At 41.6% G+C, this 15987-nt stretch overlaps 1 protein-coding gene across 1 annotated transcript in view; it reads right to left on the reverse strand.

The window, feature by feature from the left end:
* Positions 1 to 10622, reverse strand: part of nrg3b (neuregulin 3b) — a 198618-nt gene extending 187996 nt beyond the window's left edge. The window contains exons 1-2 of the mRNA XM_005747378.1: positions 9344 to 10622; positions 8040 to 8909 (exon numbers count right to left, since the gene is read on the reverse strand). Of these exons, the coding sequence (XP_005747435.1) occupies positions 8040 to 8874 (835 nt within the window). The 5' untranslated portion in view covers positions 8875 to 8909; positions 9344 to 10622. The remainder of the gene's footprint in view (positions 1 to 8039; positions 8910 to 9343) is intronic.
* Positions 10623 to 15987: the final 5365 nt, after the last annotated feature.

Genomic DNA, 15987 nt, shown 5'->3' on the forward strand with positions numbered 1-15987 from the left:
TTACGTAGTTAAACTAAAATACTCTTTGAGAGTTAATATATAAACTCTTAACACCAAGTGCTAAATTATCAACTCCAGACAGATTTGGTGTTTAACACTAAATCAGAGTTAACGTACCAACTCTCCAAAAAGAGTTAAATTAACACTCTCTGGTCTGGACCCATATAGACACTTTAATAGTGTTGAAATCAAATCCGACAGTGTTAATTTGGACATGCTGGATTTGCTGTGTGAATCTGAAATACTGGCCATTTTTCTTGAATGCCAGAATCAACTCAAAGAGTTGCACACTCTTACCAGAAATTGGTATAGTGCATGCCTTTCCCATTTATCTACATAACAAAAAAACCAATACAGCTTCCCACACACATATGCATAAAATGTATGTGTACTGTATACAATAATACACTGATACACTGATAACTTTGACTGATTTGCATTGCTTGCTGATTCAGTTCAGTATAGAACAAACCATGCAGACATTGCGGTGACAGGACAGAAATGAAATACTTGTAAAATTCAAATGCGGATAATACCTTCAGGGCAATCTGCATAAAAATGAGAGATAATAATAGAACGGCTAGAATGGTGGTCTGAGATATGTAAAATGTCTGGCTGAGGTCCATTCAGTTAAGTGTGATGTCTCTATGCTTTTAACTTGTATCTGGATCCTCAATTCTGGGGCCTGCTCTTGAAGTTTTTGACAGTTTTTGCGCCAATAAATTTTAATTTTTTAATTTTTCTCTTTTGTATCCAACATACCCCATTTCTCTCCTCATGCCATCGTTCATTCTTCCTCTCTTCCTCTCTCCTAGCCATCCTTACTCGAGGCTCGCTCTCCCGCCCTCTTCCTTATTGATTCTTTGAGGTTCAGTGAATAGAGCAGAGCACCAGCAATGGAAAGGGCATGGGATCAATTCCCACAAAATTTCAAACATTCACTGGGCTGTCACTCTAGGATAATGTGTCTGCAGGCTTTTCTTTCTGCTTTGTTATTGGTGCCCATCAGTGTCAAGTGTCTCTGCTAGATGTTCAGGGCCACCACTGCACAATACTGCACACATCTTCTACTGTCTGATGAAACCAGGTAATTCTAAATTCATAACTCCCTGATATTTTTTAAGATCTCTGCTTTATGAACTTGATAAAAAAATTAATAAAAGGTTGTTGTTTTGATATTGTAGGTGTACAGTTGTTTGTATGTTAGAAACACTAATGGAAGCCATTTGGTACAGTGTCAGAAGAATTATAGGTAGTGCAGTATGTCTGAGTGCATGGCCTTGCCTAATGCCTTCTATAGCAGTGCAAATATGGATAATTTCTATTTGTGTCATTTTACCGTTCACACAAACAATCTATGGATACAGAAACAGCTCCTCGCTCATTTTAAGCAATTAAGCATCTAAATAAGTGTTTGGTATACAGCTGTGCTAAACAAAGCTTTCAAAAAGCTAACTAGCATTCACTTTAACAACATCAAAATATCTCTACCTTAAATGGGACCATCATCTTGCTCTTCTGAAGCCAACTAGCTAGACTAAAATGTAACTTAATGACTTTCAGCCTCAAATGATAGAAGCTGGGGCCATATAAGCCTGCCTTCCAACTAGGAAGGTATTTGTAAATCGGTGCAGCTGCACACACTGCGCAGAGGCAGCCTTGCTTGGGCCGGCCTCAGCGAACAAGCAGAGCATGTCTCGGGAGAGACAGAGGGGCCTCAGAGGCAGCCTGGCAAATCTGAGCCTGACCTCCCTGGAGAGAGCGAGAGAGAGGCAAACTGGATTTATATCTTTGTTTTTAATCCCCCTTACACGCATCACTTGTCCTACAGTAATACTTTGTGCAGGCTTCGTGTATAGTCAGGAAGCAACAGAAACAAACAGACAAACAAACAAACAAACAAACAACAGCAGAAAAATCAGGGCTTGCATGTCAAAAAAAACTTTCTACTACTTTTTTTTTCAGTAACATCAGAGAAAACAAATCATTTACGGTTATGGTCTCTTTTTTATTGTTCCTACATCTGTGAGGTACTGTAACTGGCTCGCTTTTAACCCTAAAATCATATTGTGATGTTATTCTGACTCAAATGAAGTAAGTACAGTTTATTTGAATGGCACATTTTCAGTTCAATTGTATTTTTACAGCCCCAAATCACAGAAACAGTCACCTCAAGGTGCAAATTTAAAGACCCTACATTTAAAACCAAAGCGCTTTACAATAAATCAATGATAAGAACAATACATGAAAAGTAAAAGTTGAATAAATCTAAAATAAAAACGTTCCTAAAACACACTGTTCACATAAAATAGCATGGCACCACCAACCTACTCTCCAAATAGCTCTAGAGATCAACTGATTCCAAAAGCCTGACCAAAAAATGCAAATCTTTAGTTCAGATTTAAAGACAATCCCAGCCTTTGATTCTTGTCTGAGGTCATTCAGGAGATCATTACAGAATCTTGGCGAAACAAGAGCAAAAGCACGACCCCCTTTTTGAAATAAGCGTCGATCGCAGGATGGTTAAGGCTGATTGGGGACTAAACCTTAATGATTTTGAGCAAGTGTATGGACGGAGCATATCTATCACATTCAAGACCATTGAAGTCTTTAAAGGCTTTAAATTTTGTTGACATTTACTTCTTATTAAGCTTTTTGCATGTGTATTTATTTGGCTGGGGCCCGTCACTGTAACTGAGATGCCCATCTGTTTAATGACATTTCCAGGTAACAATGAATCTGTCGAGGCTGCTAAAAATAAAATCGTCCAGATTGTCATTTATCATGATCAGAGCTTTTTATGCCAAATTATTTCATAAGATATGTGTTAACAAGCTCAAAAAATCTGTTAATTGCATACAGGAAAAAAAAACAAGCAGCTTCAAGATGAAGGACTAAGTAAAATTCCATTCCCTTAAGTGACAAGGGAGCCAGGCTGATCATTTAAACCTATAGGGAATAATAACAACAAGACATTTTGGGTTTTTTATGCCTTCAGTGCTCAGCTGTTTTGATATAATAGCTGTTTTTTTTAGCCAATTGAGTTACAGCTGCCTTGATGGCTGAATTTCTAGCTTTAACACACTTTGATCATGTTCCCCAAAATGTAAAAAGTGCTGATGCAAACTGGGACACTTCCCACATATAAAGGCGCTGACTGACTCTGCTCTTTCTCTAAATGAGGAAATAGCCATTGATTGCAATAAAGAGCAAGAGAGACCTTTGAGTCGCTTGCAAAAAAAAAAGAAGCAAAATTTGAATGTGGCTGGTGATTCACAGGTCTGTAATCAGGCTAGTGAGATGTGGACGGAATTACAACCACACTTTACTGAAGATTTCTTACAAATGAGGCGAGAGACGCATGGGCCCCGAGCCAACACAGAGTCTCATGGTTGCCCAACAGACATTCATTGTGCACTGCTCCATTTGCCTGTTATATCCCTGCTTGTATGTAGAGAGTGGAGCTGCATACATAACCTCACATAGAGAAAAACAGACGAGGGATTCATGCGTACGGGCACACACATGCTTCATGGTTTCCTTTGTGTTCACGAGTACGTATCGGCAGTTCAGCGACTACTCATGGATATGAGCTAAGGAGCTAAAGTAAAAGGGGGACAGAAAGCACAAAAGCAAAGCAAAAATAGATGGTGGAATACAATGACACAGAGAGCGGACACAATAACCACGGGGAGAGGGGGAGATGGGGGGAAAGGGAGGAGAAAAGAATACAAAAGGACTAGGTAAAATATGTCATTATCCTCAACAGACAAAGATTTTCTGTCTTCCAGGACACAGAGATTCATTTAGATCTTCACCAAACGTAGCAAGTGGTAGTGAAGTAGAGGGAGAAAAATGCTTTGGAAAACCTACCTCCTATATGTCGTCAACTTGAAACCAAAGACTGTACATTATAACAACTTAAAAAATGAAATCCCTTTTATCTGAAGTCACGGTTTACAGGGCATTTTATCACCTGCCAAGAATTTCCCTGCGTGTTCTTATGTTGTACTGCACAACTAAAGGCTCCTATGGCAAGCGTGATACAACTGAGCCTTAGAAGAGGCGATGTTTTCCTTTTATGTTGGGGTTTTGAGAAAAATAAAGCACATAAAGACTTAGCAGGTTATGAAATTAAATGTAATTAGCAGAAGGGTTGTGAGAATGCAAGTGATATCCAGTAAATAAAATGCTTCAATATTTGAGCCCATAGCAACACCGCAGGAGACGATGCATAGCAGAATAACGTAGCAACAAGAAGCTTTTCAACACTGAGTGCAGCCTTGACTTGACAGAATAAGCATCAACAGTGGTTGAAATAGACACTGAGAACTAAGCTGTACATTCCTGGTGTCTATCCTGAGGGTTACAGATGTTTGAGTTAAACTTACACAGATTTACTTTGACATTTCAAAGTATATAGATATAAACACATAAATATGCACATATATTGGCAATACTGTGACACTAAGAAGTCCATATGAACTTCATTTCCTCCATAATGTCATTGAAATAGGAAATTTTCACATTTTTTACATTCATTTATTCTGAAAATGTGATATCGGATATTTCAAACATTTATTGCTTTAATTTAGATGCATATAGCTTATAAATCATGAAGATAAAAAAAAATCAGTATCTTAAGTTGGTGAGAGGTTGGGTATTTCTCATCATTGTTTAACAGACTCTCTAATAGGTTCAGGTCAGGTGATTTGGCTAGCCAGTCAAGCAGAGTTATGTCGACACATGGTGAGCAAACCATTTGGTAGTAGTTTTGGCACTGTGGGCAGGTACTTAGCCCTGCTGGCAAGGGAAATCAGCATCTCCGTGAAGCCCGTCACCAGGTAAAACCTCCTGGTAGATGTCTGGGTTGATTTTGGACTTAATAAAACATAATGGACTAACCAACACCAAGACATGGCACACCGAATGATCACAGACTGTGGAAACTTCACACTGGACTTCAAAACCCTGGCTTAAGAGGCTGACTGCTTTTCCTCGAGATGCCTCAGACTTTGATTTCTAAATGGAATACAACATTTACTTTAATCTGAAAAGAGGACTTTTGGACCAATGAGCAACAGTTGGGTTCTTTTTCTCCTCACTCCAAGTAAAAAACTGCTGACATCACTGGTTCAGAAGTGATAAGATATTAGCAATGCAACAGCACAAGCCTCAGTGCACTCCCTGTCAAGTTCTGGAATCAACTTTTCGTCACAATCAAGAAAATCAAGATTGTAGTCATCCACGTTACTTGTGCACCTCTTCCCACCACACTTTTCCCGTCCAGTCAACTTTCCATGAATACAGAAAGCTTTGATATGGCACTCAGAGAACAGCCAGTCTTTTCACCTTCTGCATTTTGCCCTCCTTCTGGAGAGTATCAGTGGCCGTCATCTGGACAACTGTAAAGTTGTCTTCCCCATGATTTTGTTGTGTGGACAGAACTATACTATGAGACAGATGCTATCCGTACGGTTTAAATTGTAATGTACTCAAACTTGAAAAGAATGAATCACGATAGTGGATTTCTGATTGGCTGATCATGAGCTACAAGCTGTCATTTTTCACACAGGCTTCATTCAAGTTTTGTTTTAGGAGAAAATCACTTTTGAATTTGTAGATGCTCTGACAATGATCAGCTGCTGTCATGGTTTGATAAATCTAGCTGTAAGATTTTCTGGTGAAGTACCTGGCTGTTAAAATGGCATTACTCACTGTAGAAGCGCAACATATTTTTATTTCAAATAAAACTATTTCTGGCATTGTGAACTACTACCAAAGAGCTTTCTAAACTCTCACAAGTGATTTTGAGAAACACGACAAGGGCTTAAAGTTTGTAACCTGGATTTGTTGTTCAAGGTTATAGTTTGCATTATTATTTTGTAACACAGAGATTCCTAAAACATTAGCCAAAATCCATACTTGTTGCTTTCAAGCTCAATAAGCCCCGTAGAGTTGTGTTTTGGTGCCAGTGAAGTGCCACCTGCAGGCTTTACTAAAGGATTCAACAAGTGGGCCAAAATGTCAGCCCACTCTGCATGATGTCAACAAGTGGGCTAGAAACTTCTATAAAAAAAACAACACCAAATAAAACAGCATCAGCCACCAGTGAAAATTACGTTTACATTTCAAAGCTTCTATTAATGGAAGGCAGCTTTACTAAGTATGCGCTAGCTTGTGAAGCCTGCGCCCTTTTATACTATAGAGCACAAACAGATGCTTCCTGATGTTCACACAAGGGGGTTGCCCACTTTGGCAGCTTTCAGCTGTTTGGCAGCTCTTTGTGGAGTGATATAATTGACTGTGGAGCAGTGGATTATTCTGCAGGAGAAGTCAGAAGACTGTCTTTATGCTATTCCTCATGCCACAGCTGTTTTCTGGCCAAACAGGTTTACCACAACGCCCATATTTGGGAAAATGAGAAAGGTAGCACAGCAGGGGGGTTTTTTGTTTTAAAAAGGTGGTTTAACATCCAATTTCCAAACAGCTATGCAGGAAATATGTTGCCCTAAGCTAAAGAAAAATATATCACTTAATCACTGTCAGTGGAGTATTAGCCACTGACGTGTCCGGCGACGAACACGGAGATAAGAAATAACTTGTAGTCATCCGGAACTGCTGTCCAAACATATGAGCCATAGCAGAAATGTTGAGAAATGAAGGTTCATGTTGTCATCGTGATACTTTGTCACTGCCCTCTGGAGAAGTAGGTTGAAAAAAGAACAGGAAGATATCCAAAAATACTCTAATGGTGAGTCCAGTTATCGGAAGTGAAAATGCAACTGTGCCAGAATAGGGCACTAAAATGAAAGACCCCTACTGAAATCCCAAAATGCTCCCAACATCAGTGAGTTGAAAAAAAAGTTACATTTTACGTAGTCATACCCAGTTCTAATGATTACACACACACATCATGCTCCACCCACATAAAAAAAAGAAAATCTGTGTGAAGTTCAGAACATGTCCCTTGTGGAATTGATCACGAAGCCTTCTTTCTTTACACAATGCAAAATATGCAAAATTCACAGCTCCCCTGCTTTAAACCCTATCTCCCTATAGCCTTTCCCTCACTTAGCCCTCTCCATCTGCCATCTCTCTCTTCTCACAACTCCTACTCTTCAATTTCCTGCTTTGTTGTGCTTCCCGCATTCACTTCCTTCCTTCGCCATCCTCTTCAACTTTATGTTGTTTTCAAAGCATTTCTCATCTTTTAATCCATTTCCTACCACATATATTTCCACTTGTCCTCGCAAACGTCATTCTCATCCCTGTACCCATCATATTTCCCCCTCTCAGTCTCTTTTTTTATTAGTATCTCCTCCTCCTTGCCTCCCTGCAGTGTTAAAGCTGTACCTGCGGCATTCTGCTCTCAGTATCCTCTCATCTAAATGGGATGTGTGGCCTTGTTATAACTGATTCCTCTAGACAAGAGGTGAGAGCTAACCTTTCTCCTGCTTCCACACCTCACCCGCTCCTGTTATTTGTTTTCATAACACAAATATGCTGTCCTCGGTCACAGCATCCATCAAAAAGCTTTAACATCCCAACTCTAGCAGACAAAACAAAATAAATTCTACGAAATGGAGCTCTGTCTTTAACGGTGCTTAAACCACTGTGTGAAAAAAAGAAAAACCTCCTCCGGAGGTAAGATTCATATCGGATTAATGCACAAGTGAAAGATAAAGACAAGAGGGGTGAAAATACTGAGAATATCCTCGGATATCTGCCTGTGCTAATGAATATGATTAATGTTAAGCTGCTAGAGTATCCACTTTCCATGTGGATATCGAAGGGAAAAAAATTATATTCTCATCCCATGAGTTACAACAAAGCATATCAGACGAAATAGGTTTTCTTTACCAAGGCACACAGGTAGAGATGATAACTCGTCACTGTAGTCAAATACCATCCTTCCTGTTATAAAGGCCCAGAGAAAAAAGAAGCTCTTGTGGTACACTCATCGGGAGACTCACACGCATAACCTCACACAGCAGTACTCACTTATACAATTCCATAAATTCAAAAAGTGAACTTACGCGTCCGGAAGCGGTGGTGTGGGCGTGTGGCCGGGCCCTTGCCTGGGCGTCCATGATTCCAGCGTGACGTGGGCTTGACAGGGGCTGGCGGTTGAGAGGTGGTCGGCTGTACCTTAGCAGTGGCCTTCAGTGTAGCTGTAGTTGTAACAGATGTGGTAGTGGTGACGGTAGGAGAAGTCTGCCCTGGCTTGGAGTTGACAGCTCCATTACGTCCATTGCTGTTTCCCTTTCTCACATTACTTCGAGGGGTGACCTCCCTACCGCTGGATGGTGGAGTGAGTCGGGTGGCACGAGTAGCAGAAGTGGTAACAGTCCCGCTAACGCGGGTGCCAGCACGGTTATGAAGGTGTGGGGCACTGTTGCCATCTCCATTGGCAGTGCTGCCATTGGCCGAGTGATTAGCTGGAGGCCCTGATCTAGTTCTTGGCGCTGGGGCGGTACCGTCTGCAGCTAGTGGCGTGGTAGTTGACACCATTGCTGTCGTAGAGGCTGCTAAAGTACTGGTGGCAGTGGAAATGTCAGGCCCCTTGGGCATGGCACTGGGTTTAGAGAGAAATATAGGATCCTGTCCAATGCTACCTTTAGGATCCACTAGATCAGTGGGGACATAGTCTTGGACGGATCCCACCACAATCCATTTTAGCAGCATAAGACTGAGTCCCAGTCCCACAAAGCCCATGACTAGGGGCACGGCACAGAGCCAGGTCTGCTGGCGAGGCCACACGGCACAGGGGCCACAGCGGAGAGGGCCTGGGGCTCGAGGAGATGCCTGTTCTGCCCCTGGTTCCTCCAGCGTCATGGCTGCTAGAGTACTTGCACCAGAACGATCGCTCATCCTGCTGGAGGTTTTTTTTTGTCTCTTTTAAGGTACTGGGAAGGTCAAACAGGTGGCCAAATTACACAATGGCATGTAAGAGGAAGGACAAGTGGTGCAGAAGAAATGCTGTGCATCTTAAGTAAATAGTACCCACACAATACCTGGTCTATATGCCTTCATGCAGCAACATAAAACACGTACTAATGCACAAGCACCCACAAGCAGAGCAGACACGAGATAGCCTAAGTTACTCAGTCATGTACTAGGTGTAGGCTTACTAATTAAAAGCTGGCACGGCACTCAAATGCATACACGAGCAATATAACCTACACTCCCTCTGGCGGACAACAAACCACATAAACTCACACAGACATAGAAATGCACAAGAATATACACACAAGCACACAGGTTATGGACAGGTGAGAGAGAGAGAGAGAGAGAGAGAGAGGCGGGGAAGAGGGAGGGGGGTCGGGGGAGGGCGCCTCACTGTAGTTTAGCGCTAACGAAGCGATGATAAATCCCAGGATGCTTCACTCCCTTGTTAAAAAGCCGACGCAAAAAACCGAAAGATATCGATCCGTTGCGTGGCGAGCTTCAGATTGGAGCTGTAAATCCATACGCGTGTGTGTTCGTGCGCAGACCAACAACCTGGGCTAAAGGCAGCACCCTTCTCCACTCAGCTGGATGATTATCGGCCGAATAAGGTCGGCAAAAGACAAATTCTTCAAATCACTCTACTCTTGGGTCTCATCGGAGTTTACTTTACATTAGAGCCTGTAGCTTATGTGCAGCCTACTAATGGGCTCCCTTTCCCACTTGCAATGTCTTTGTAGGCTGCTCCAACTTTGCCCCTCACAGCCCTTAGGAACGGCCACCCTTTCGGTCGCTCCAGCTGTCGATAATCCAAGCCGGTGAAAGCCACCGAAACTGAAACGAGGCAGGGCTGAAGGGGATCTGATGTGATCTGCCAATGAGACTGGGGCGGTGTTGCTGTTGGTGGTGCCCTGAGAAGCGGGCTAAATCCAATTGATCCTGGTCTAATCCATACGCTGACCACCCCGCGCTGATTTCCCGGAATGACAGCGGCGTGTCTCCAGAGCAGTCTGACTGCAGTCCGTCCCTGGGATAATAGATCCGGTGTTTGGTGGAGGAGAGAGAAGAGAAAGAAGAAGAAGAAAAAAACAGGAACCCCTTACGATTCGTTTACCTTCGCTGCATTCCCACAGTGGTGCAAGCAGCAGAAAGGGAGACGGGTAGAAAAGAGGATGGGGAAGAGAGAGAGAGGGAGGAGGGGGGTACTGCTGCTCTGAAAAAATGATGCGGCGGCTGTTCTTGGAGGCTGCAGACTAGGGAGAGACAGAGAGTGAGGGGAGAGAGGAGGAAGGGGAGGGGAGGCTTGCTCAATCCGCGGTGAATGATGTGGGTTTCACGGCTCCTATCCCATCCGGCGCTCTCCTCCGGTTCATCGCCGTCCTCAATACTCCAAAGTGACGAATAGTCAGTGCCCCATCTTTCCCCGTAGACTCCACGGCTGTAGGTGTGCTCTGACTCCCTTATCAGCAAGAGAAGAGAAGAGGAAAAAAAGAGGAAGAAAGCGACAATTGTGGTGGGCAAAAGCAGAAAGATAGCGGGAAAAACAAGACAGAGCACAGATGCGTGTTGGCTAAAGCTCTGCAGCAGATGCAGATAGGAGGCAGAGGGAGGAGGCGGCGGCGGCAGCAACAGCGGCGCGCACCACACACGCACGGCAACGAGAGAGGAGAGGCGCTACCATAGACACACCCCAGGGAGCGGTGGAGATAGAGCGAGGGAGGGAAAGGATGAGAGGAGGAGGAGGGAGGCGCCACCCCGATGTCTTCCACCAGTGGCACACAAGAGCAAGCAAACCAAACACCGGGCTCATAATTTAGGCTATGGGCGAGTTGGAGCACTACTTCAACTTGATACTTCCGCGGGCAGTAGATGAATCCCGTATTTAACAGTTCACAGGGGACAGCGGTGCTTTAGGCACACAGCCAGCGTGGTTTTATGGCCAGTGCGACTTAGTGAAATGAAAAATGTGCGTTCCTACTTTTAGAAAGCCTACAGTTCAGCAGTGAGACGTAAAGTGCCCGAACCATCAAGGCCTTTGGGACCTGCTGTATGTAAAGCATAAATGCAACGCAAACAAACAAATGTGTATGCGCACAAGTAAACTTGGACGACATAGGTTAAAGGCATTCAGCGAACTTATATCGTCTTTTGAATTCTGAGATATAACCACCATTCGGCATCACTTGGAGCAGTCGTCTGTATTCTCTTCTTCGTTTTAAAATAGCTTGCAACTTTGTGGCAATAATTTCCTACTTGCGGGAGCTTTGGTTGTCACCAGAGACACATCAGTGTTGCTGTTATTTTACTACAGTACCTTTTCCCTGTTCTTCCTCAATTAATTGCAGTTGTATTATCATTAATCAAAAAAGTGGCTAATTTAACACAGGTTGGACTCAGTTAAGGGTTACTCAGTCAGTTAGACGTCTCCAAGCCTGCAAATCGTCTCAGCTGTCCCCTTTTGTTATGTGCAGAGAAAGACGTTTGCAAATACAGAGACAGTCTTTAGTTTCACATGCACCGTTGCTTGCAGTAAGGACTGTGGTCTTATTCAAGGCTGCCATCTGCTTCTTTGTATCATGATTGATTCTTTTTTAAATAGAGAAACGGGAGTAGTCGACAAAATCAAGAAAACCGTTTATCATTTCGAAATGTGGGTGCATCTATATTGCTGTACATTTGAAAAGAAGGCTGAAAATGGGTGCGTGTCTTTGTCTAAGTATAAAAGGAAGTGAGAAGGAAAGGACCAAGATAAAGGGGTGTCTTGGTCCTTGATGTGATTCATCAAGTATCCAAAACTCATAACAACTCAGAAAACCCTCCAAAAACTTAAACATCTGATATTGCATTCTGTCTTCTTTCATATGGCAAAAAGTCACATTTTAAACTTCTTTTTTTTTCTTTACATATTCCTTTACATTTTCAGCTGCTGCCAAAGCGGTTCCGCTTTTTTATGGACAATAACAACTTCCGTGACCCCGAAGTTTGCTTTTCATTTCATTTTCATAAACAACAGGAAATGACACAACCACAAGCTCCTTTTATATTCTTGCAGTGATCACATTTTTCATTACTGGCTTTGCTAATGTTCACGATGAGTCTGACTGCACTGTTTACTGCTTTAGGCGCAGAGGTAATGTCCCGCTCTGAAGATGCTTTTGAACTTGACAGGCTGTCGACAGTCATTCTCTCCCAGGAATATACTGTGCTTCTTACCCCTCTCAAGTATTTGAAGATTCTTAAGAAGTGGAAAAAATGTGAGGATTTCCAGCAGAGGAATCTATTCAAGTCATTGAAATGTTGGTTCCATTTCTGTGCGAGTTTTTTTTTTGTTTTTGAATAAAGTTTCAATGAGACTTTATTAGACTTATTAGAGTATTATAACACCACATAATGTTTCATATACTATTTCCCAATATTCACTCATACATTACTAATACTGTAAATGCAAATACATTTTAAAATGAATAAATTCAACCTGTAAAAAGCTGTTGTCACAAATGCCACAACTAAAGCATGTGCTCTGGACCTCAGCTTGTATTATGTAATGTAATTATAAATTATTTTATATAAGAAAATAAAAGTGGGAAAATGAAACTTTTAAACAACTGTTTATTTATGTTTAGTTTTTGTACGTTTCTTATCAAAGTGAGTTTTGAAAAATAAAAGTGAAAAAATAAATAATAAGCATAGTGGATATACTGATGCTGTCACTTTGGTTGCAGTTCTGTACGTGGGGTAGGTACCAAACTATATGCTCTATAATGATTAACGGTTCAAGCCCTCTGAATGCAACATCCAGTGATGTCCTGTACTTGTAAGCAGGGACCAGAGAATTCCTTTCTGTTATGCAGAAAAGGCCATTAAGCTCACTGGCTGTGATGAACATCCATTGACGTAAGTTAAAGTTCATCTTGTTGCCATTTGGCTTATCCTGGCTGTGGAGGTTTGTCATTAGAAGCAGATATCATTTTATCTGGTGTATTCCCCTGGGTATCTCCTTGCCCAAGAATATTAGTGGTTCTATGAACCTTTTGCTCAGATGCAGGGTTACATTTGTGTCAGTCATCCTGTCTAAAACATGTCTAGTCTGTTTTCGACTCCGGCCAGTGTGCCTCTTGAGCATGACGATGTGTGTGTAAGGTCAATAGGTAATGGGTGAATTTACACTCTCTGCAACCTTCACACCACTATAAAAATAGCTTATAGGCTTCTTTCACTAACCTTCTTCACTTTGAGAGCATAAACTATGGCAACCTTTATCTCCGTATTGATTATTGCTCTCTGTATAATATTAAAAATCAATGTATTTTCTCTCTGAAAGTGTCTGCATTCAAGGAGCTCTAGGGAGCTACTATTTAACAAGACTGATCAGGACATACAAACACATTCCATAACACACTGAGAAAGACTTCTCAAACCAAAATAGAGGAAATACATTTATAATGTGGTGTCTTTTCCTTTGATAACGTCCTGTGCAGCTTCCTTCCTGCATGTGTGTGGTTTCAGAAAAGGTGAACGCAGTTTTAGAGTGTCCCCAATCCAAACCTGTAAAATAGGATTAGTGCTTAATGGGGTTCGCTAGTTTCTACTAGTGCTTCAGTGAGATGCTTAGTACTATCCCTCTTTGATTAATGCATTTGGCAAGATCCCTACCTGACCTCTGGAAGCAGGCTTTCACGAAGCACAAGAAAAGTTTTCCTCGGGTTATGAAAATAATTAGCTAGCACTTATATTGCAGGGAAATTCAATTTCAGGACTTCCTCTCTTAGCCACAGAAACCCATGCAAGTCCCTGGTTGCAGCGTCTCCTAAGTATGCCCCTCAGTTTATCTCAAAAAATTTGGACTTTTCTTATCTATGTGTCGCCGCATTTTACCCCACGACCTTCAACACTCAGTTAGACAACCTTATGAGCGTTAATCAGGAGAATCCACACTGTGCTGCTTGGCTACATGCATTCATAATACTTGGAAATCACAGCTCTTGTGGGATCAGTGCACTTCAAATATACTTGAGATTCTGTTCACAGGCAGGTTTTCATTTGAATGTCAAATGGGTTACCTGTCAGAGCAGAACTTAGAAGTGGGGGTGCCCACTGCAGTGGAGTGCAAAGGATCTCGTTGGGCAATCTCCACATCTAAAGAATAGCCGGAGAATTCCTGCTAAATGGGAGGTCCAGGTTTTCTTGGTTTTTAAAAAACTTTTGTGATATACAACAAAAGCGAGTGGGATTAGAGCTTTTAAAATTTTTATTTTATTTTTTAATGAGGTTTTGCTTGTGACATTAAGAACATAACACGCAGGAACTGTTAACGAGTATACAAGTTAAAAAGGCAAATTGAAAGCATGTCATAGCCAAATCCATGCCATTCAAGCTACTGTTAGTCATCCCATAACCCAACAGAGAAAGAAAGCTTTTTTAGTGTGTTGTTGAACTTCTGCATCATGCTCTCAGTTGATAGTCTATCAGTGGCGAGTGTAAAAAGCCCTTACGTATTGGTGACAGGTAAGAGGTGAAGCTCAGCAGCAGCACCTGCAAGAGTGCAGAAAAAAAATATCAAAAGCGCTGTCCATGGTGCTGATTCTTAAAAAAAAAAGTGACCAGCACATAATCAACCAACCATTATCAGTAAATAAGCTATAATAAGACAATGCACAGTCTCAAGTGCTGTTTCTTCTTAATTTGACTTATAATATTATATTTTAATGATGTATGCATGATTAAATAACAACATCAGCGTTATGGTACCACAATAAATACAGTAATATCGCTCAAGGCATCAAAGTTCATTATAAATACATCTTAGAAACATGATGTGAAGTAATCTTATCATTGGGGTGTAGCAGGCAGACAATATTACATGTGTAGGAGTAATTAAATCATCTGTCCCCAACTGCAAACACCACATCATCATCTATTCTATATTGTTGAGGCAGCCGAGTCATAAGCCTACAAATGGGATCAGCTGTTCTCAGCTGTTGTTGCCAAATGCAGTGGACCTCCAACATTGCTGCCAGTGGGCACATTGCATCGTTCAGTTCCAAGGCCTCCTCTTTACCCCGAAATGAGAGGGTGGAGAGGTGTAACCCAGCTGGGGACAGTTGCACATGCTCTGTGATTTCAGTTTGAATGTGTCAACAGCGATATGTTTTGCCCATAGTGATATTCACTTCTGTTTACATTGCAACTCTATGACTTTTGCCAGGGTGGATGGATCTTTATTCCCTTTGAGTATATATGCATTTCCAGCAAAACACTGGCTGAATAGCGAAGGGAATGGAACTCAACTGTGGTTCTTGTCTCATCTGGCACTTTCTGGGTATATGTTCCTATTATCTTATTTCCAATAAGTTCAAAAAAGAAAACAGAATCACAGTACTGCTAATAGGATTTCTCACTGTTTTCTTAGTATCATTAGATATTAGTACAAAGCACAGACCATTGAGGTTTCAGTCATTAAAAAAACAGCAGGATGTTGTTGTTTTTTTAAAATACTAAATACTTTTAAAAATCCATACACTTTTGTTATGTTATTAATTCATGCATTGGCTTTGCTGCGCTGTTAAACAGTCAGGGACATAAAGAGCAAATTGATTGCAATGTAGCAAACATTATCCTGTGTTTTTCTTTAAACACAATTTACAGGAATTTTGCTTTTTGCATGCAGTGTTTATGAGAGTGTCCTTCACACATAAATCCTTAAACAGCCAATACTTTGATTCGCTTCCCTTGATTAGCCACCAGTTACTTAGCTGCTAACGCTAAGCCGACCTTCAATGACTTATTGACGAAAGCTCTATCTGCAACTATTTTGTGTCTTACTCAAAGGGTGGCCGTGTCTCTGGGGAGCGTAATCACTGGATGGTAAATCTTTGGAGAGAAGCAACTGCATTTCCTTGAGGTAATATTAGGCTCTCCATTCTGTCCCTTTGTATTGCTGCCTTTATCCTACCCAATGGTTGATTTGAAGAAACAATTTCCAAGACAATAATTTCTTTTGATACCAACGGACTTTAAAATCAACCAATTTCCAGAGTC

This window comes from Pundamilia nyererei, unplaced genomic scaffold (genome assembly GCF_000239375.1).
Source record: "Pundamilia nyererei isolate P.nyererei 1_Seehausen unplaced genomic scaffold, PunNye1.0 scaffold00196, whole genome shotgun sequence".
Taxonomy (NCBI): Eukaryota; Metazoa; Chordata; class Actinopteri; order Cichliformes; family Cichlidae; genus Pundamilia; species Pundamilia nyererei.